General features: G+C 28.4%; 1 protein-coding gene and 1 pseudogene across 13 annotated transcripts; one reads left to right on the forward strand and one right to left on the reverse strand.

Annotated features, from left to right (window-relative positions):
• The first annotated feature begins 6 nt into the window (after positions 1 to 6).
• Positions 7 to 22,639, forward strand: LOC145185417 (alpha-1,6-mannosylglycoprotein 6-beta-N-acetylglucosaminyltransferase A-like). Of its 12 annotated transcripts, none has more exons than XM_090098134.1 (22): positions 7 to 190; positions 6,788 to 7,057; positions 12,653 to 12,745; positions 12,875 to 13,123; positions 13,477 to 13,650; positions 13,867 to 13,937; positions 14,370 to 14,459; positions 14,818 to 14,976; positions 15,076 to 15,165; positions 15,340 to 15,441; positions 15,793 to 15,882; positions 15,973 to 16,053; positions 16,191 to 16,361; positions 16,963 to 17,147; positions 17,593 to 17,721; positions 18,265 to 18,386; positions 18,501 to 18,622; positions 19,551 to 19,727; positions 21,066 to 21,165; positions 21,248 to 21,411; positions 21,518 to 21,692; positions 21,780 to 22,639. In XM_090098134.1, exons 4-22 carry the CDS (start codon positions 12,907 to 12,909, stop codon positions 22,034 to 22,036), a joined length of 2,676 nt encoding a protein of 891 aa, XP_089954260.1. In that variant the 5' UTR covers positions 7 to 190; positions 6,788 to 7,057; positions 12,653 to 12,745; positions 12,875 to 12,906; the 3' UTR covers positions 22,037 to 22,639. The 12 variants fall into 12 exon arrangements, with proteins under 12 accessions (XP_089954260.1, XP_089954266.1, XP_089954269.1 ...); XM_090098140.1 differs by lacking the exon at positions 6,788 to 7,057 and adding an exon at positions 4,694 to 4,745 and having other exon boundaries at positions 28 to 76; XM_090098143.1 differs by lacking the exon at positions 6,788 to 7,057 and adding an exon at positions 4,694 to 4,745 and having other exon boundaries at positions 31 to 190; positions 12,844 to 13,123.
• LOC149884315 (uncharacterized) lies at positions 1,372 to 2,556 on the reverse strand (annotated as a pseudogene). The gene is made up of 4 exons (XR_016455932.1): positions 2,471 to 2,556; positions 2,079 to 2,249; positions 1,755 to 1,982; positions 1,372 to 1,675 (listed from the first exon to the last, which is right to left on the reverse strand). The product of XR_016455932.1 is annotated as an uncharacterized LOC149884315 (transcript).
• Positions 22,640 to 23,642: the final 1,003 nt, after the last annotated feature.

Here is a 23,642-nt window from a genome sequence, read left to right on the forward strand (position 1 = left end):
GAATTTACACTACGTTTCATACAATGCATTGAAATCATCATGAAATCAGCCGCAAGTTCGTCGAATATAGATAATAGTATGTGTAATTTTTCAAAAAATTTTGAAACGAGGTTCGGTTGGCTATTTTACTTAAATCTATGACCCTACCATACTGAAAACTGATCTTTTATAACATGGAATCTTTGATCAGGTAATTTTGAGCTTCATAATATTGCTTTTATCTAAATTATGTAGTTTTACGCGTAGTTTTGTAACTTCTCTGGGTTTTAGGATGATTCAAATACTATTTCAATTATCCTAAAAACCCAGACTAAATCGATTCTCCGTCTCCAAATTCCCCATAGTTAACTCCCTCACAATGTAAAATTGGCAAATAAATGACAATTTTATGTAATTTAGTTTGTTAATTTTGTAAAATAAATCGTTGACAAATAATAATATGTTCAGTTAAAATATTTATTACATCATTTTAAGCAAATCTTTCTTTGACTGTCACACAGACATTAGTTATTATTATATGAGCCCGTCTTTCTTATCCCTGTATACCACCATTGAAATCCTTATGGTCTTATTCACAATGTATTCAATAGATTGACCATAGAGAGGGAAGTTTGGTATAATTGTTGAGTTGTCAAGAAATTGTTTTATTTTTTACTTCTTTAGACAAAAAGTAAGAATTGGTTCATTGATCTCATCAGTTTTACAGTTGATTAGATCTGACTTCTAGCTTCATGATTTATTCTTGCTATTCTTTTTTTCCTGCATTTATGTCCATAATGTCCTTATCTTTTCTCACTTTAAGAATTTTTTGCACTGCAAATCTTCTTCATCTTTCATCTGAACTACAAAGTATTGTCTGAAGAATGTTTACACTGTGTGCATTCCAGACAGAGAAGCAGCCATATAGCAAAACAATATTCTGCAAAACCTTGTTCTGGTTCCTTACCAGGACTAACTGTTTAAAGATATGTAGTGAATCTAGCTTTGTTTGGTCTATAAACAAATATCATGTGCGTGTAAATATATATGTATATATATATTTATATATATATACATAGTTATATACACGCACAGGCACATGCTTGCACACAGTATACTTTTAAATGTTATTAATGTTTTTATCAAATGTTATACATTTTCATAAAAATGTGTATAATTTTTTTGTTTTTTTACAAAACTAAGTATATCACCTTAATTTCAAACCAAATGGCAGAATAAACTCCCATGGTGAACTTGGCTAACAGCTTCAGGTTCTAGAGATCCTGTACTCTAATCCATGCTCATAGTACTAAAGTTTAAGAAGTCTACTTGTAAGGTTCACCCATCTTGCATGACTGTTTGGACCTGTTTGATTGTTCATGTCATCAGGGAAAATACCTGATGCTACTGCTCTAGATTCTGTAGAGAACTTCTGATCTGTAGATGATGAATTTACAACTTCATTCTCAAGATAAATTAGCTCTATCAGAGTATTATGCTGAGGAATTTTTTTTTTTAAATAAGTCTTGTTGCTTTGTTAATCAGTTAATCTTTGCTAATCTGTTGTCAGCTTTGCTATCTAAAGCTATCATTAGATGGCTGAGTGGCAGCTCGTTGGTACGTAGGCTACAAACAATCCAGATTAGTTTGACTACTAGTTTCTTTTCTAAATATTGAATAATTCCATCCTTCCAACCTAATATAATTTTGTATTCTTATCAAACTTTACTATGTATACAAAATAAAAATACAACAATTTAAAGAAATAATGCAACCTGTATCAAGATTGGTTGAATCTCCACCAATTGAAACTAATTGGTTTTTATTCTGTTATCCATTCAAATAGTTATTAAGCAACACGTTGAGCTCCGGTTGAAGCTCCTCTCTCCTCTGAATTATTTACAAAGTGAAATAAATACTTTTCACTATGCTCAAAACAAACACAATAACGATTTTCTAAGATCTCGCTTTGGTGTGGCTTACCTTCTTCACTATATACAATAGTTTATAGAGTATAGGCAACTTTCCCTGGGTCTTCACTATATGCAATAGTTTTTTGTAAGATCTTTTTTGCAATTAAACATAAATGTATGTCATACTTGATTTCTTTATTATGCTTTTCTTCACAGATTTTCATAACTCTTTGATTTGTCTTAAATTTCTTATGATGCATAGCCAGGCTTGTATCAGTAGCATTATTGTTAACAAAACCTGCATCCTTGGCTGCTTTTAATGTTGCAGTACATACTGGTGTAGCAAACCAATATGATCTACATTTAGGGTCTTTGGTTTGTCATTTTTTTGCATGTTTGGTGAATAACTATTGTCCTTAATTATTAAAATTACCTAACTCCAACTGTATCTCATGAGATAATACAACTGAGACCTGTACAATCCTAGTTCTAATTCTCTTTGATTTATTCTGCTTTCTTTCATGACATCTTTTCTATCATGTAGCCTCTTCTATAAACTGATTCCATTTGCTTTTCACTTTTGCAACCAATTTTGAGACTTCATAAGTTGAAATTCAATAACAGGAATTTCATTTTCCTTTGAACATTTTTTTTCTTTAACCATAGGTTATAGTCTTGCACAGTCCAATTTTGACATGTCAGGGGTCAAAGTAGAGATATTTAGGAACGGAGAATTAAATCAGACTGGTTTTAAATGATAGGACTAGTAAAAGTCTCAAAAGTACGTATAAAATTACATATTTTAAATAAAGCTAACATATTGAGGCTTCAAATTTCCTGACCAAACATTCAATGTTAAAATAAAGAGAATCGGTTATCAGGTTTATATGGTCAATAACATAAGAAAAATGGCCAACCACAATTTTAAAAATTTTGAAAAATGACCCAATCTAGTGAATAAGTCACTTAAGTTAAAATTTACCCAGAGCATTTGATATCAAAAAGAATCTCTGTTAAATTAACCTTTTGAGTTATGTAACAATCAATATTTATTCCCGGTAATTATCAACTTCCAACAAGCTATTAATTAACCCTAATAATGTCTCATCTAGTCAATAATTATAGTTTCTGTAACTATAAAACAAACTATCGCCGGAAGTATGCTACAAAATTAGAGTTCACATAGATTTGAAAAAAAATCAAAATAAACGTTTGCAATTTACTCACGTGACTTTAATTTTTTTTTTATTTTTCATGCACTTTAAGTTGTTTACTCTTCATAGAAAAGTTTTAAAAATTGACTTTCGTACAGACTTAAAATGTAAAAAAAAAAAAAACATCTTTCGTACAGACTTAAAATGTAAAAAAAAAAACATCTTTCGTACAGACTTAAAATGTAAAAAAAAAAAAACATGTTTCGTACAGACTTAAAATGTAAAAAAAAAAACATGTTTCGTACAGACTTAAAATGTAAAAAAAAAAAAAACATGTTTCGTACAGACTTAAAATGTAAAAAAAAACAAAAACATGTTTAAATATAAACACACCTGTTTAAAAAACAAAATTAAATTTTCTTGCACTAAAATTCACTACTGCTGAATGTTTCCGTGATCTGGATTCTGCTCTTGTCTCCTAAGCCTTGTTGGTATTCCTTTAAATTTTGCATAGAAGCTTTCTCTGCATTTTTTAGCAAAGTTGACCAATTCTTGCTTATGTTCCATGTAGAATACGGAATTTACAGCAGAATATGGATTTTATATATATATATATATATATATATATATATATATATATATATATATATATATATAATGAAAAGAGTTTCTCCTTATAGAAGAATATGATTTTTTAGATTATACTATTTTTAATAGGCAGGATTGTTTCTCTGTGGGCTGGCCATATTTTGCTGGAAAAAGAACCATTTTTTAGATTGTGAAAATCTTGTAAATACTGAATAATTAGAATTAATTTACAAATGATTCTAAAATTTTGTTTCACGTGTAAAACTTTGTTTTACATGCATCACGTGAAAAAATATTTTATCACGTGTAGTTTGCTAACATCCTATTTGAACTGTTTTCATCCTAACCTCCAACTTGTTAGCTTCGGTATCCAACAAAAAGCTCCCTTGAAACAGTCCTAACTAAGGAATCTGGTGCTTAGTTTATGTACCTGGACCCTCACCAAGGTACAATATTCAAGGATGCAGTTAAAAAAATTTTTCATAGATAAATTTAGTGATTTATTTTGTACCGTATCAACAGTAAATAGTGGCAATAGTTTCTTTTGTCCTCGACACTAACGTAACAACTCTAACGTAGAAGTTAATTCCTACTATAAACACGATTATTTCCAAATCGCGAGGTTAGAATTACTTTGTTCTATCTCCCATTTTGAAAGTTGGGAGAAAATGAGTTATCAATTTTAGTTAGTAATAATTACTTTTAAAATATGCTTTGTTTTATAAGTTTTTTTACTAAATAATGTTTTCATAATTTATTTAAAGCAAATTTATAATATCTTTAAAAGTTAAAGTTAAAATTTTAAATAATTTTTACTTTTAGAAAAAAATCAAAAACTTTCTCCCAACATTTAAACTTGGAGATAAAACAAAATAATTCTAACCTCGTGAAATGTCTAAGTGATCAAATAGCGCCATTTTCATTCCCGAATTTCAAATCGGAAGCGACATATTTATTTGAGAATTTTGCATAATTATATGACTATTATTTTATAATTGACTAAAACACGAGAATAAAAAGAACTTTATATAACTTGTCTCGTGTTTTTAATTTATTCAGGAGAATCTTTAACGATAGTTAGAAACTATGGTCGTTGTACACCACTGCTCAGGTAAAAAATTTTCATTCTTCTCTTCTTAGTCAAAATAATTTAAAGAATGAACCTCCGCCATCCATTGAAACCTTCACAAAGACTGTTGAATCTAAATCATTTACCAAATCTAATGCAAAATGGGCTGTTTTCTGATAATCGAAAATTTTAAGGGATAAATGCTAAACGGATGTTCTCTTAGCTTATTTTGTGGTGTGCAATATTGGCTTTAACAGGTGCCCGCTGAAAAAATGATTTCAAATACAATAATTTTGTGTTTTAATTTTACACAAAAAATATATTTTTATGTGTAAAGTGTACAATATGAAGGTGTAAATGAAAAAACAATTCAAAGAATGCCTGTTTTTTTAATGATAAAATTGTCTGACAAAAAAAACAAGTGCGAAAACGTAAATTTTATAAAGAAAATATTTCTCGCGGAAATCCAAAATCAAAAAGAACAAATGGTATTTCAACAACAATTATAATTTAATGGCAAAAAATGAAGCGTGAATTTTCAAAATATCGCGTGTTTACACAAATCGGTCAAACTAATGCAGAAATTGAATGCCGATAGCGTCAAACTCTACCGAAAAGATCTGAACCATAGAGCTGTTGTCTTAAATGTAGACGGCTTTAGTATTTCCGAAAAACTGATTTTTTTTTTGGATGACAAATTTTTCTTCACATCATCACACTCCACAGTTGCTGACTAATGGTCGACTTTAATACAGTGACCGAAAAAATGCTCCTCCACGATTAAAACTAAAAAGAGAGGCGAAATTTGAAAACAAAGTTTTGTTGTGGCTTACCATTAGTCTTTGACTAGAGCCTAAATCAAGCCATCTGGTACATAACCACGTACATAAAAGACCGTAAAAAAACCATGGTTGTTGCCTTCTATTCGCCAACATTATTCAGAAAACATATTTTTACCTGACCTAGTATCATCGCATTATGCAAAAGACACAATCAATTACTTCAATGCTAACAAGCATATTGCCCAGAAACTTGTGCAATCGAAAATTTCTGGGGTTATGTGAAGGGCCTTGTCTACAATGGAAAATGATAAGTCGAGAACATCGTGCAGTTAATTGATAGAATCCGACATTGTTTGAATAAAATCCGATTAGAGGTTGCACAAAGAAAATCCGATTGGAGATTGAAGGTTGAACATAAAGGTGATTGGATAACGTTCGTCAAAATAATTTTCACCAGAAAAAAAGTATGTCAAGTTAAAGAAAAGGAACAAGGATTTTACCAGAAGAACAGAAAGTTTCCGACTTTGAGGGTTTTTAAATGCTAAACATCAGCGACTGGTTTTTCCATTAAAAACAAATAATAACAAGTAAAGTACAAATAGTTATATAAGTTTTAAAAAATTTGTAAAATTATCTAAAGTTTGTTAAAATAAAACTCTTTATGCCCTTTAAACAGTAAAAATGCATGGTCTGACATGTTTATATATATACTAAGAACCAGTGTTTTGAAATAAAGTCTTAAAACGCATCTTTTGTTATGTAGTTACAAGTCTTATCATTTGTTCCTAGACCAAGCTCTTTTTTTTTCTTAATTCATCTTGAAATATTTTTCGAGACATTTATAAAAAATCTTGAAAGATTGAAGATGTAAATAAAGTTATTTTGATATTTTTTTGAAAAAATCAAGACAAGAATAAAAAAAGTCTTATGTACAGTTTTAAAAAGATTTTTTTTTTTTCTCCAAACAACCGATGTTCACAACGAGCTCAATTGCGCTTGACTCATTCGTATGTATTTTTAATAATTCAACTTCGGGAGTTTTCATTTTTTCTTTTTTTAAACTCGTTCAGTTGCATTTCATCTATTTTAGTTGGACCCAACCCCAATCGCATTTGTTTAAAGATCCCAAATTAGTTTCGGTTGCTTAGGTTATTTTCCGAACCGAGTTTAATTATTTACTTAAAAATCTGCTGAGAAAATAGAATTCGTTTGTTCAGATATATTGAGTTAAAACAAGAAGCAAAAAAAGCTACAAACAACAATAGTGCAAATAATCCGTAAATTTCTATGTTTTTTCTAAAGGTATTACTCATTGTGGCTTAAAGCGCTATCAGGGTTTCTATGTATGTATTTTCGATTCAAAAGCGTAAAAGAAATTGAATATTGTCTTTAAACCAGAGCGATATTACATCTGCATCGGCACTTGGTTTTAAACCAGAGCGAAACTACATTTGCATCGACACTTGTTTTTAAACCAGAGCGATATTACATCTGCATTGACACTTGTTTTTAAACCAGAGCGATATTACATCTGCATCGGCACTTGGTTTTTCTGCTAATAAAGATAACAAAGTACAAATTTCTATTTTATAGTTTTAAGAGAAACCAGTTTTTCTGAAGTTTATTAAAAAAGAGCTTTTTATGCATTTGAAATAGCAAAGTTTTTAGCGTGACAAATTTACCAAGCATCTGCGTATCGAAACGTTTGTTTTTTTTTACAATACGATACGATATTAGGTTGCGCATATCATTTGTTTCGATATATAACAAGATTATTGTTTCCAAATAAATACTTACGATAAAGTTTCAATATTTTACAAAAAGTTACGATATTTATCGTTAACTTACGATAAATATCTTAACTTTTACTATACATTTGTAATTCATAGCGTAAATACAACAAATAACGATACGTTACGTTATTAAACGATCTTTTTTACTTTTTCCGACCAAAAAGTTAATTTTTTTAAAAACCTAACTAACTGTAATAAAATTACTGACAAATGCACTTTCTAATTTAAAAAAGAAATAATAAAAACTTTATTTGTATGTAATTTTGATTTTTATATGTAATTTTGATTTTTTAATTTATTCAAGATTTAAGATTAAGCCGAAGCAAAAAAATTTAACAAAAAAACAAAAACAACAGGCATGTTAAAAATGTTAAATTTAATTTAAAAAAACAACTAAAGATTAAAATTTAATCTCAAAGGCTAAGCTAATTAAAATCACAAATTACCAAATTTTATAAGTTTTAAATAACAATGACGCTACTAAAGCAATGAGCCAATTTAAGTTAGTCATCCATTACAACCGCTGGTGTAAGAACCGAAGTAGGAGGTCCCTGACTTGAAGCAGCTGAATCCTGAGAGTCCTTGGTAGAACAAATCTTCCTCTTTTTCTGTTTCATCATGATTGGTTAGGAGCCATCTTTTAAACTTGTTGAGGCTGCAATTTTGTTCTGTTGTAAAAGAAAATTGCACCACCGACACGGAAGACTCTTGAAGAGGCTGAGAAAGTAGGCACACATAACCATTTTAAAGCAGTCTGATCAGGTGCAGTACTGACTTCTTCCTCAAAGTGATTCCAAATTTTGGTCTTTGGCTTCCTTCACAATTTTTTTCAATTATTATCTCGCTTAATCCCAGAAAGTTTTTAAAAACGTTTTTAACACAATTTTTGCAGCGACATTTCAACTAAACGACATTTTGACTACAATACAAGTATTTATTTATAAGTTTAAAAAATGGTTGAATTTTTATTGAATTAACCACACTTTTTATAATTATTAAAACAAAAAAATTCTTTTTTAAAAAATAAATAACTTTTTTGACTGTTTTTGTTTTTATTTTAAAAAATTAAACAAATAGATGATCCTAACCGGCTTCGCTGTTTTTAATCACTTAATCTTAAAAATGGCATTAAAAATTTGACGATTTTTTATTTTTATCAATATTTTAATTGATAGATTAAGAAAATATTTTGCAAAATAGGTAAAAATAATATTTTTATTTTAACATTTAATTAGATCTAATACAAAATATCGTTAAGTCTCGACAAGTATTTACCATAATATCGATTTAATTATCGTTAAAAATGAATAACGGTATAATTAGATCGATATTATCGCTAATAACGTAAGATATAACAATGATATCGCTAATATCAAAACTTAAACAATATCTTATCGATTTTATATCGAAACCTATCGAACTATATTGAAACTCATAATCGAAAAAAATATCGGTTAGTTTCGATATTTCGATAACTATACGCAGACGCTTAAAATTTATACATAAATTAAACAAATATATTTACAAAATGAGAAAACTGAAGAATATTCTGCAATAAATTACTGAAGGCTTTTTTTAACATTTTTTCTTTGTTTCCGATTTTTTTCGAAAGTAGATTTGAATGTAGTTTTGAATGTAATCTTAGAACATTGACATCTCATTTTTCTGCATCTACACTGCCCTCCTCCAAAACTAAAGGAACTCTAAAATGTAATGCTTTCCCGGAAAAAATGTTTAAAATAGTTATAAAACGATTTTAACTTAAAACCCTTTATAGCTTTTTACTCAAAAATATCGAACATTTTTATTTTTTTTTATTATACATTTTTATTATTCTTATTTTGCTCTTACTTATGACTTTAAACTTCTTTCTTTAATCTGTTTTTTTTTTTATACGAATACAAAACAGTACAGAAATAATCTCAAAGTCAAAGGAAAACAAACTTTTATCTTATCACCGTTAAATTGAAGAACAGCACTGCAATTTAATCATAAATTGTTCATTTCGAATCTGAGTTTTAATTAAGGAATACAAAATATATTGCACGTTTTATAATTAGTTTTTTTATGTTCCATGAAACACTACAAATGTTGTTCAGTAAGAAACTCACAGCGAACTTATAGCTGAAAGACAACAGAATGACAAGTAATAAATAAATAAAAGTGTTTTCAAACGAAAAACTGTTGGCGATTACAAGGCAGGAACTACGTATAGTAATTTATGTCAAAAGTATAAAATGTCAAGAGCGGTTTTAAGTCCATAAGTTAATAAATATAAAACCAAAGGAGATGTTGAAACGTGAAAAAGAATCCATTTGCTTATGCCAGAGTTACAATTTGCAAATTGGGACTCGATATTTCAGAAAATACTGTATAGTGACTTTTGGATGATGCAGGGTTATATGGTTATAGAGGAGCCAAAAAAAAACATTCTTATTGGCAAAAAACCAAAAAGCGCGTTTACATTTCGCTTACAGAAACTGAACTGTAAAACAGTGGAAATGAATATTAAGATTAGAAGATCAGAAGAATCGAATTAAAAACCTGAAAAGTTTAGATGATAAACGAAAATGTGAGAAGACCAATTGACAAATGGCTAAAACAAATGTATACAATTGGAACCATAAAATTTGGGAAAGGCAAAATTTTAACAATCACTCTATCGTATAAAAGGTATAATGAATAAATGTAAATCTTTTGTAGATGAAAGTATGTCTTTTACGGTAGACCTTCCCCTAGGACAAAGATCTCAAATACATTTCAAAAATGGTTAAACCATTGTTTGATACAAAGAAATCACAGTAATGAAGTGGCTAGCGCAATCTCCTGACCTAAATTTGATTGAGAAATTTATGGAAATAATAATTTATGGTTTAAAAATGCCAAAGAATTACATCAGGAATCTCAAACTGTACTTGTTTAAAATTGAGCTTGTTTTATTTGTGACCCACCTGGTCACAAATAAAACAAGTTCAATTGATAAACTCATCGAGCTTAAGCCTCATATATGTACTGAGATTATTAAGAACAACGGATTTATCAATAATTATCATAAATTATCATTAATTACTGATCTGATCTGCTCTTGATGATATGCTCTTAAAGAATCATTTAGTTTTGGAATTTTGATGATAATTTTTTTCTGTGACTTTTTTGTTATATTTCTGTGTCAATATATCTTGCATAGAATAGATGCTTAGACTATATCTTATTTAAAACAATATTTTGTTGAAATCAAAGTAGCAGGCAGCGTACTACCATTTTTTATAAAATTTATTGTATGTTCCTTTAGTTTCGGCGGAAAGCGAAGTATTTTTCAGGAGTTCTTTATTATAATTTTACCTAAAAACGTAAAGCAGAATCTTAAACAAACTTTTTTTTTCATCAAAATCTTTATGATCATGTGCTTTTTTTCAACTTTTTGGAATTTCGCAAAAACTTTGCTGCCCAAATGAAAGGGAGTGGTGATATAATTCTGCTTCAGAAAATTTTTCATTGCGTTTTCTTCATTTTGTTAAAAGTTTAGTTTGTAAAAAAAAGTTTTTCATGACTAACTTTTATGTTAGTTATGAAAAACTTTTTCAATACGATAAATAAATAAATTTATGTGGAGGCAGTTTTTCACTGCCTCAACATATATTTTTTATATTCAACATATATTGTTTATATTACAATTGAAGTAGATTGGAATTAACAATAAAAACGTTTTCAGCCTTTTTACTCTTGATCCCACTTTAATGTACTATTACACTTTTTCTTGGAAAGTTGAAACAAAAAATTAGTGTGTATGTACAGTATCGCAAATTTTTGTAATGTAATTTAGCTGTGTATGGCTATTTATATGAATTATTTTACATTTAATTTTTTTTTTAAAGACTTATTAGAAACTTGCACTTTATTTGTTAACATTCGTTGTTAAGGTAAGAAATAAATCCGAATGCTTAATATATATAACCACCAGCATTTAGTTTTACGGTTTTAAACGAATGATGATGAATAATGTACAAACTTTTATGTCAATCTTTTAAGATAAATTAAGTTGTTTGAAGTTTTTTAAAATAGAACTCTTCATGCATTTAAAATAGCCATATTTTTGGTGTGACATGTTTAGATTCATAGGTAGAATTGCTAAGTTAAAATTTTTTTTTTAAATTGAACTAAATCGGATTTATTTGCGTAGCAACTCTGCATTTCTTGAAAAATTTAAACAAAATAACCTAAGGTTTGCAAGTTATTGCAGTTTTTTTCTGAACTCTTGCAATTTTTTATGTCTAAATAGACAAGTTATTTTAAATTAGGTTTATTTTGAATAACTAATACAGAAATTTTTATTTTAAAAATCGAAAACCCAATTGCGGATGGTTTGAATTCTCCGAAAACAAAAACAAATCATAGTATTTCATGTTACAAATTCACGAATTGTTGCTCTGGTTTCCGCATTCTTAAGGCTTCGTTTTGTTTTTCTCAAATCAAGACGAGTTCATTAACTCTCTCTCTATATTGAGTCATACTTTTGAGATAAAATTTCAAATAGACATTTACATCTATGAAAAAGTTTTTAAAGTAAGATTTTTTTCTTCCTCTTCAAAAATACAACAAACATTCACTAAATTAATTAAACACCTTGCCTGTGTATACATATATCCAATCACTAAAAAAAAATCACCTAAAGATCACTTGATCTTTAAGTTAACACATACTGATATTGATCTTCATATACCTTATAAGAAACTGATATATAATGTTAAAAGAAACTACTATATAGATAGTATATTAGCTAATGTCGAAAACCATATATAGTGCATGTTTACAAGGACCAAAATAAATGAACGTTAGATTACAAACTTCGGTTAATTGTTAAGAAAGATAGCAAGTCTACACTTTCAGAGATAGGTTTCTCTTTTTGGCAAAATGATCGCTCTCATTAATTCAATATCATTTCATGACTATCTAATGACAGTAATTTTTACCTCTCCAAATAAAGCCCAAAAATGGTTAAAAAAAGTGAAATTTGTGCCAAAAATCATTTCAATCATAGTTTACCTTAAATCTTTAGCCCAGAAAAAGACAAATATGCTTCTCAAAATTTGACTTGTTTACTTTGACTTTTAGATTCTCAAAAATTTAGATTCTTTAAAAATTTTTTACCTGAAAACCTTTTTCTACAAATAAATTATTCTTTAGAGCTCTATATGTAGAAATCAGCATATGGTTTTAATCTCCTTAATTTAAAAAAAATTTGTTTGTAATGCAAATTAAAAAACTTTTTATATTCTTAGTTAAAGATGTTTACTTTTCAGTGCAATTATACAGCTATAGTTTTTTATTTATTTATTTGAATACTTGAAAAATTTTGCTCTAAATAATATTTTAGTATTCTAAATCTACTTGAAAATGGAATGAATATGGGCTTTACTGTGGATGTGGCTAGACTAGCAATCTTATGCAGGACAAAATCACAAAAAAAGTAAGTCAGTAAAATTTATAATGATGATGATAACAATAATCATATGGATATTATAGATGAATATGTAATCACATAGTCATCTATAATTGTTATTATAGATGAATATGAGATGTATTTAAAACAAAATAGATTGATGACTCTTTGTTGGTAAACTCTCTAATATGGAGCTGCTAAAAAAGCGTAGACGCTGCTTAAATACTCATCAAATTTTTATTATCATGATCATACTGATTATCATATGGGGAATGTACATACTCAATGAGACACATAACTATAATTCAGGGCATCCAAATAGTGAATACCTTAAAGAAGAAATAATCAAGTTGTCCAAAGAATATATAGCTGTCTTATCCAAAGAAAAAGGGCAAGTTGCTGTAGGTGAGAAGCATTTGCTGTTAAAATTTAACTCTCTTGTAAGTTTTTAAAATGATAAAAAAGAACCATAATGTTGCTAAAAAGAAACTTAATTCCAACATTAAATACACTCCATTTATTTTCCAGGTGTTTAATTACAAAACAATGATAACTAGAAATAGCTTAATATTTTTGTTAGAACTTTCATAATTTTTCAACAGATAAGGCTAGACAGATGTAAATTGTATGTTCAAGATAATAAAAACTCTGTCTTGGTGCAAAAATTTAAAAATAAAATAAAAAAAAAGAATGGATGTAATAGTTTCTATTCCAACAACAGTGTTTTATGGTTTTCTATATTATTTCCTTATGAACAGGTTCATCAAATACACAACAAACTGCAATTTTGTTGCAGAGTATGCTTGATCGAATTGAGAATCTTGAAGAAAATTTAAGAACAGTTATTATTAACAGCACTCAAACCTTCCGCTCAATGTTTGAATCGATCTCCAAACTAAATGAAACCATTGTAAATGAATTTAATAAAACAAGTAATACATTTTTACTTTTTAATGAAGATTGTTCATGTTGAATATGTAAATCTTCAGTTGATCTTAAGAGTTTGCTGTTTAAAAGGAAAGGTTTAAAAAAATTTTTTTGCATTTGTTCGATAAATTCAAAGTAAGATCTCAGGATTGTTAAGTGTTTGTTTTGGATTATTTATATTCAATCTGCATATTTATTAAATGCTCATTTCTTTTATTTAGTTTCATTTACACAGTATGAATGTTTTGTACCAACTGATCCAGACTTTCCTAATTGTGCTGAAAAGGTTGAGGTAATCTGTTTACTATGTGTAAGAACAGTACGATTGTTTTTGATTCCTGTGAAATTTTTTGGTTCCTGCAAAATTTTAAATTGTTATGTTACATTTTATTGTTATATTTCTTTTTTTTTCTCCTGCATTTAAAAGAAAAGTATTTACTTTAATATAATAAATTAAGTATAATAAATCTTTATAACTTATTTTATTGTATGGATATTTTATTGTGTAATAACCACATAAATTTTCAAATAGACCATAGATTAGCTTAAGTATAATAAATCTTTATAACTTATTTTATTGTATGGATATTTTATTGTGTAATAACCACATAAATTTTCAAATAGACCATAGATTAGCCACAGTTATATGTGATATTTTATACTTTAAGTGCATCTTATTTTGATTTAGCTTCCCATAAAACTGTTGTTTTTTTTTTATATATAGTGGATGTCAGTAAATTGGATGAATGATTCAAAGTTCAGTTTAGCTGGTGTTAACAGTTCAATTTGCTCTTTTCTAAGTTATCTCTCTACAGTGAGTTATAAACACACTTTATTAAGTTTATTACAACAAATTTTTTACTGTAATTATATTGAAATAAATATTTTTTTATTTGCCTAAGCTTTAATAACAGAGTTTTAGATGATTACAAACCTGATTCATATTCAGATATCTGTTTGTTCATATAACTTTCTTTTTTTTCTGTCATACAGTTAAAAGAGTTGCTTTTATTTTTTGATTAATGTTTTATGGTTCAATTTTGAAAAGGTTTGTGACAAGAATTCTTCATCGAAAATTAAAACTGAAAATGTAGTTTAATAAAATTTGTCTCAAACTTTGCAGTTTTAAATCCTGCTTTTTTCTAAAGTAATGATTTTTTTCTTGCTTCAAGGTTGAAAATGAATGCCCAAAAAATTTTATCAGAGTTAAGCCTATCGAAAGAAGCATGCCACTACTTGCTGGTCAAAACGCAATCTCTCTGCCATTAAAAGACTTAAAGTGCGAAGTGAAAGATCACAAAGATTTCCCAGACTGCAACAGTAAAATCAAGGTTTGTTTTCCACAAAATACAAAGAATCTAAGTAACAGATTTTCACTTTTAGCAATTTTTATAATTAACAAAAATAAGAGTTGCAATTTATCATTTTAGTGGATGAAAAACTTTTGGAAATCTGATCCATTATATGCAAAGCATGGTGTCGATGGATCTGATTGCTCAATAATCATATATCTGAGTGAAGTAATGGATTCATATGACATATATATATATATATATATATATATATATATATATATATATATATATATATATATATATATATGCATGTTGAAGTGTTAAATTTTTTGTTATAAATTTGGTTGCAGTAAGAATGATGAATTTAAAAATCATTGTAAATTGTTTTTAAACTGAAAGGTGGAAAGTTGGTGTCCTCTCCTTGAAGGAAGAGAACAACAAAAAAGTTCCTGTGAGATTCCAGATGTGCCTGAATATCCAGAATGTAAACAGCATATTGAGGTTTTTATTGTTTTCTTATTCAGTTAACTTGAGTTAGATTTGTTTTTGTTTTTATTATCAATTTTTTTTATTAAGTTTTATTTAGAATTGTCAAGTTTCAGGGAAGCATAAAATAAATTATTTAAATTCTATGTTTACATTTTGTTTTTGTGAATTTCAAGTAAAAACTTTAGTTTTTTAAAGATTCTTTGATTTATTTTCTATGTATTGTAACTCTCATCGTACTTTTTATAAAAGCTTTGTTCCTTGTTTTTTACATATTTTTGTTTCATATTAAAAGCGTAAGTGTCTTTCTTAATATTTAACACTTTTTTTGATTTGTTTTTTTTATTTTAATTTCTTTGATTTTAGTGGATGAAAAAATTTTGGACCAGTGATCCTTGCTATGCCAAATTAGGAGTTAATGGATCTTTATGTTCATTTCTTGCTTACATAAGTGAGGTATATGTTAAATACTTTTATAAAATTATTCAAGAAAAATCATTACATCTACTTATCACTTATTTAATTAAGTTAAGTATCTTTATTTAGTATGAACAATTTTGTCCGCTGATGCCTGGAAGATCACTTGCATTTCTAAAAACTGAATCAAATTTTTCAAGTTTTAAACCCGTATGCATTAACTTTTTACAGTTGATTAGATGATGTTTATTCTCAACTTCTTTTTTTTTTTTTTTTTTTTTATTATTTATTTTTTAGTTTTAAATCATTTTTAATGAAAATCACAAATAAAAAGTTCTCATTTTAAGAACCTGTTGCAAATAAACTTTGATGGGTTAAAGAAGAAATTCGAAGAAACAAATGAACCTAAAAAAACTTCATGGATAATAGCACGAATATCTAGAATGTGGGAATCCTGGGTCGATGCTTTGAATAACCTAAAAAGTCGTATGAAAATAGACAGTTATCCCAGAAAAAAGGTGTGTTTTATTCTGGCTTTATATTATATAAATATTCTTTGTTTTATAGTATTTTAGTAGAAAAAAAGAATCATAGGTTTAAGCATAGAAGCAATCATTCTGCTACTCTTTCTGAGCCAAGAAACAAAGTGAGAAATAATTTAAATATGTTGGAACTACAGTACTTAGCACTCTCTTAAAGCTAATTCCTGTGTAATTAATGCACTCCTAATAATGTGACAGCAAAAGCTCTAGCAGTTGCAAACAAAGGTGGCATTTGAACAATCTCAAGACTACAGTTTACCCATTATAGGTGCTGAGAATAGACAATTACATAATGTACACAGTGTTTTTATGTTGCTATGTATTTGGTCAAGCAAGATTTGTTAGGATGTTCAGTGTAAAAGAGACTGGATAACTTTAGCTAAAATATATTAGACTGAAAAACTTGTTATTATTTTATGTTGCTTTTTTTTTTAATTTTTATTTTTTTCTAGTTTTTAACATTGTTTTATTTTAATATTAATAAATTTTCTTTGTAAATAACAATTTTTTTAAATGAGGGTTGCATTTAATTTAATATGACTTGAAAAAACTTAAAACATTTTTTTTTACTTTTAAGATTCTCATTTACATCGGGCTTTTAGCTGATGAGAAAATTTATCATTTTGCTGATACTGCTACAAAAGGTGGTCCTTTGGGAGAGTTTGTCCAATGGAGTGACTTAATTGCTTGTCTCTATTTATTAGGCCATGACCTTACTATCTCTATAACAGCTGAAAAATCATTTAAAATGGCATTAGGAAAGTAAGACTCTTTTTTTCAGATTTTTTTTTCAACTTATAATACATGTGTATAAAGATAATGTAAAACCAGGCATTGTAGTCTGCTACATCAGGTGCTTTGACTGGGAATAAAATGTTTTTTGCTGGTATTTCAGGGCCTAAAAACTTGAAGTTACGTGTTAATTCTAAAAATCCCCAGTAAATTTAAAGTAAAACAGCAAGTAATATAGTTTGAACAGTCAATGTTTCTTTATTTAGATTTTATTAATTGTTGTTTTTTGATAAAACAGAATCTCCAGAAAATGTTGTTTTTCTTTTTTCTCAAGGATTTATGTCTCAATATATTGTTAGTATATATATTTTATATCAAGTATGGAGCAAAGATCTTTTTTAGCTGAAATAAAATTTGGATAATGATGAGTAGGATATTTGTTAAAAAAATAAATAATACTCTTAAATCTTTTTAGTGTCTTAAAAAGATCTGCCGTTACTGGCTCTTGTCCATCTTTTGAAGAGCCTCAGTTTGATATCGTATATACTGACTACATGGGAGTAGTTCATATGGTGAAAGAGTTTAAAGATATTAATAAAATAAGGTTCATAATTTTTTTAATAAAATAAAATTCAAATTATACAAAGTATGGTATAAGCCATCTTTTTTCAGGAATTTTTTGCATTTAACAAATAATAAAATTGATAAGGTTGAATCGATCCTCAACGGTTTTTATTAACTACAACAGGTCAATATTTAACATTTACTATATTTTATTTAAACAATAAATCTTTAAACTTTTTACTCAAAAGCATTCTTTCTTTAAGACTTTTAAGTTAATTTATCATTTAAAACTTATAAAACTTAGTTTATTTCCTTTTTGAAAGATGATAAGCATTTGAAAAATTTTAATTTTTTTTTCATTTTTTTTTTTCATTTGTTTAAAAAATTAGTTGGTTGGTTGCAAAGTAACAAATAACATAAAAGGAGATTTTTTTTTTCCTTCTGCCTATTTGTAGTTTCATCCTAGTTGGCCTAGACCTTCTTGCTCACTTGGGTTTTAGAAAGAAATAAATATTGTAAGATATTGTTCAGTTTCATCTGTAAATATTTTGCTTCCAAATTAATGAATCTTGTTCTTTTCCAGATGTCATTTGCGGGTTGTTGATTCATTTGGAACAGAAGCTGATTTCAATGTAAAAGTTAGTAACAAAAAGAATGAATATGGATACTTAGGTCTTAACCTGAAACAGTACTATACAATGTTTCGTATGTTGCATTTTCTTTTGCTGTAATCTTGTGTTTTTTTTAGTGTTCCATTTGCATGTTTTAGTTTCATTTTTATTTCGTTTTATCTAGTTTTCCTTTCTTTTTCCTCCTCAGCTCATTCTCCTGATAACTCTTTCCTTGGCTTCATTGTGGAAAGTCATGTACATCCAAATGAGACTTTGATAAAAAAGAAACGAATTGCACTTGTATACGGAAAAGATGTCGGAATGTGGAAAGTAAGTAAAGCACAGTTTGTTGTTGTCAGAAATTAAAGGTATAGTTTCTGAGTTTCTCACTCTCTAAATTTAGAGTTTTGAGCACAGTTTTCCAGCTGATTTTGGTATGTGAACTACATTTATCTCAAACTGGATATTGAGTGCATCCAATGCCTCTCATATCTCTGAGTGTTTTATTTCATAAAGTATTTATGCTAAAATTTCACCAAATATGAGTTGATTTAGGGATCCACTTCTAATTTTCAAAGACTAAGTTAATTAAACAATTAAACTAAACACCTAATTGACAAAGCATTTAGCTAAAACATCTTTAATAGCATTTATACAGAAGTTTAAAGCGCTCAATTCACTACCTGAGGTCTTGGATTGTACATCTGCATACATCAACATCAAAGGTAACAGCTAAGATCATACCATGATTTGTCTGCTAAGCTGCATGTCATCCATCAATCATTATACATCAATTTGACAGGGTTCATAAACCTCTTGCTTTGCTAGTTGGTTTTATTGTGTATAGTGTGAACAATAAAATTTTTAGACAGTATATACCTTTCAAGTGAGTAGCAATCAATTCCAGAAAGTCATCCCCAAGATAGTCTAGTTTAGACAGTATGAGTGCATACACACACACATACATACATGCATACATGCATGCATGCATTCATGCATTCATGCATGACAGATAGACAGGCAGGCAGGCAGGCAGGCAGGCAGGCAGGCAGGCAGGCAGGCAGGCAGGCAGGCAGGCAGGCATGCATACTAATTATATAGATTTAAAATTGTATAATTACCATAAAAGTTATTGCATATTTAAAGCTAATTGTTTTAAAATAATTTTTAATTATTATGTTTAGCACTCAAGATTTATGGTTGTGTATTTGATGTACTAGATAAAAGTATATTAAATAATATAAATTTTTTTAACTAGGATCCTGATAAAATTAAGTTCCTAGACATAGTTCAAAAGTACTTTGAAGTGCATACAACAGTTGGGAACCCTAATGATCAAAAAATGCTTGAAGTTGAAAAATATTTGCCCAATTATGTTATCAACCATGGTGTTTTAGAAAGTGATAAGCTACATAGTTTGTTGAAATCATCAACGGTATTTTTTTGTTTTTCTCCTTTTTTTACTGGCTTAATAGAGTTGCGTATTGAACATTTATTGCAATTTTTTTTATTGGAAGTTTATTTTATTTTTTTAATTAGAAATTCATTACGTTTTGTTATTCTTATTGTTTTAAGAGAAAATTTAGGTTCGTGTTAAGTTAGAACAACATTATTAGGTCAAGGATCAAAGCTTAAAAATCTCTGTCAATTCATATTTTTCCTACAAATTTTTAAGTTTTTTTTGAAACAGTTGCAATTTTTTTGCTTTTTTCTGATGTCATTTTACCTCAATAAAAAATCCAGTGTTTTTTTTTAAATGCACTCGATTATTTCTTTTTTATGTTTTTCTCATTTCAAGCATTGTTTTTTGATACCCCATACATCATCCTTTGATACCCTGCAGTCACTGTTTTTGTTTTGCAGTTGTTCTAGTTAATAGTTTTCTGGAAGTTTTGCAAGGTTTTTATTTCTCTCCATATCATTTATTCATGAAATTTTCAATCCACTACTCATTTGGCATAACTCGCAAGGTCCAGTCAAAATAAAAAATCACTATATAAATTGGGCTATAATTTGGCGCAAAACTGGTATATAATTTGACAAAAATTGTCAATAATCAACAATTGTTGATTGACAGAGATTGTTGTAATTTGTTCAAATACTGTTGCAGTTTTGATCTTGTTGCATCTATTTGAGCTTTGATTTGGGTAGAAATGTTTTTTTGGTTTTTGTATAACAATTTGTTAAAAGATTAATTAAGAAACCTTTTTGTTTCTACTTTTCTTTTTAGCTCTTCATTGTCTAAGATTCCATCCTTCTTTTTTGTTTTAACACAAGTTTCTAAATCTTAATAATCCTTACCAGAACTTATGCAACTCTCTGCTTTTATGCAACTCTCTGCTTTTATGCAACTCTCTGCTTTTATGCAACTTTCTTTTCAGCTTTTAACTTTTCATTCAACTCTTCATAAGGCATGAAATAAGAGAAAATCAACTAAGTTTCACTAAAATTCGACTAAATATCTTTTCTCAACTTGTGTACTAGTATGACCCCTTTATTTGAATTCTTAAATAAGTGGCAAGTAGTCAGAATAAATGGTTACACGGAAAGATTTATATATATATATATATATATATATATATATATATATATATATATATATATATATATACATTATAATTACATTCATGGTTATATTTTTATGTTAATTTTTTTAATATTTATCTTTTTATACATTTTTGTATTTTTATTTTTACTTTTCTCTCTGCAAAGCCTATTAAGTTTGCCAACATTCGTGAAAGTTTATTAAACTTGAAATTATTTTCACTGATAGGTTTTTATTGGGCTTGGGTTTCCATACGAAGGACCTGCACCTTTAGAGGCGATTGCAGATGGTTGTTTTTTTCTAAATCCTAAATTTTTGCCTCCTATAGGTAGGGAGTTTGTCCTTTTTTTTACTATATACACATCAATTTTCACAAGCAGAGACAATCATGATATTTTTGTATCACACAGGCAAAGAGAATCATGATTTTTTTAAATCTAAACCAACAAATCGAAAATTGACCTCACAACATCCATATGCAGAAAATTTTATCGGTGAACCTTATGTTCTGACAGTCAATGTAAATAATCCAAACGAGGTTACGACAGTCATGGAGGACTTAAACTTAAAAGAGGTCGGTTTTTTGTTATTTTATCATGTTTTTTTAAAAAAGTCCACGTTTGGTATTTTATTTGCATAAAATTCCTCACTTATTATTGCTTACACGTGCACTTTTTTAGTCGGAACCGTATCTACCCTTTGAGTTTTCCCATGAGGGGATGTTGGAGCGTCTGTTTGTATTTACCAAGTATCAAGATTTTTGTAAATTGAATCAAACATGGCCACCGTTATCTACACGTCAAGTTCTGAAAGGAAAACTAGGGGAGTCTTGCATTGAAGTGTGCGGCAAAAAAGGTTTTGTTTTTTGTTTTTGTTTTTTTTGAGTTTGTTTTTACTAAATTAAATGTGCAGATTACTAATTGCTTTTAAGATGTTTTTTAGGTTTACTGTGTGAGCCGGCTTTTTTTGCAAGTATAAATGCTGAGAGCTCGCATTTAGCTTGTGCTAAATACTCAAAGCAGAATTCTATAATCGCTCCAGCTATCATAAATGACGATTGCATTCTTCAGTCCGATCGTCTTTTGTTTAGCTGCACAGGAAGCATGAATAATGCTATACGTTTGTGTCCCTGCAGAGATTTTCAAAAGGGCCAAACTGCGTTTCCAATAAATTCCCTACTAGATGATGTCATTCTATAAAAATGTAAATCTTTATAAGCAAACACGTGCGATTTGCAAAAAACGTTCCGTCCAAGATTTTCTTTACACTTCTTTTTTTAAACACTTTTTCTCCACTTTTTATGTTGTTCATCTCACTTTGTTGTCGTCGTTTGAACTTTTGAATGAATTTGTTTATTTTTTAAACATTGTCGCGTTCTTGATGACGGTGTTACAAATGGTTCGGCTGTTTGTTTTTTCTTTTTTTTAGGATGTAGTCTCGTCTTTTTTTATATATTTTCTATGAATGTGTTACTTTACAAATATCTTGTCCATCGAATTTTAACTGTTTGTTTGTGTCAACAATCCAATGTGGTTAAGCATCGTTAAAAATTTCAGCTCTATTGAGAAAATCTTTATCGTTTAAGCAATGAGAATTACTAGCTCAAAATGTGTCAAACATGATCTGTAACTGTTACACGTGTTTATTTGATGTTTGTTCTGTAAATCACTGTTTAATGCCTAACTTGGTTTCGCCAAATTTTTTGCTGTATATATATTTTTGCTAATAAATTGTAAATTATATTTGTAATTGGATAACTGCAAATGTTTCTGTTATTTATATGAAAAAAAATTGCTGTCTTAGCTGTCCTTAGTAAATTGTAATTGCCGCCCTGCATGCTCCGTAGGTATCGCTTCATGGAAAAATTTTAAGTAATTTTTCTATCTCTTCCTGTTTTTTTGTGTGCTATTTAGTCATGCGTGCAGGTACGCGTGACTAATTACTAACAGCCAGCGTCTAGAGAAATGCGAGTTCGTGTTTAAAACTTGATAAATTTGAAAAACTCGAATAAACTTGAGCTATTTGACTATCAAACATTTGAATTGTTTGGATTCACAAAACTTGAAGAAAAAATTTAATTAGTTTCTAAAAACTCGATAAATTTGACTCGAAGTTTATAACATTATTTGGTATTTTTATAAATCAAGCTTATCAAGTTTTTCGAGTTCATCAAATTTTTTAAAAGTTTTCTTGTTAAAAAATTTTATTCTTCCTACTTTTAATTCTTACAAAAAAAATTTTTTTTTTTTTCAAACAACAAAAATAAATAAAAAAATACGAGTTACTATCACTTAATTTGTTATTATTCAGTCCGATAGTGACAAATGAAAGACTGAAAAAATCAGTATTCTCTCGGACATAATTTTTTCAACATTGTTCACATGAAAGCTTGTTCGTTTGCATGTGAATGCGCCACCTGACCTAGAAAGAACTCTTTTTGATTATGATAATGAGGCTGGAATACAAAGATTATGATAACGAGGCTGGAATACAAAGATTATGATAATGAGGCTGGAATACAAAGATTTTTCTGTGCAAGTTTTGCGAGATGTTAAGTGTTGGCCATCAGTCTTTAATATTTTTTGAAACTTAAGTAGTGCTGAAACATTTGTCTAATTCCATTCTGATTTGCAAGTTTGCTGCTCACTGAGCTCTTTGGATTGGTTCGAGTATGGGAGTTGATAACTTGAAAACCTGGATTTTCTTCCTCATCAACTGTCGGAGATGATGTTGAAGGAATGAGGATTCGGGCTCAAAACAATTTTTCTATTTTAGAAAATCGTATTTCTCATTGATTAAGCTTTC

This window comes from Hydra viridissima, unplaced genomic scaffold, assembly GCF_058129835.1.
Source record: "Hydra viridissima isolate aposymbiotic clone 2 unplaced genomic scaffold, HvirCarnegie_v1 scaffold_9, whole genome shotgun sequence".
Classification (NCBI taxonomy): domain Eukaryota; kingdom Metazoa; phylum Cnidaria; class Hydrozoa; order Anthoathecata; family Hydridae; genus Hydra; species Hydra viridissima.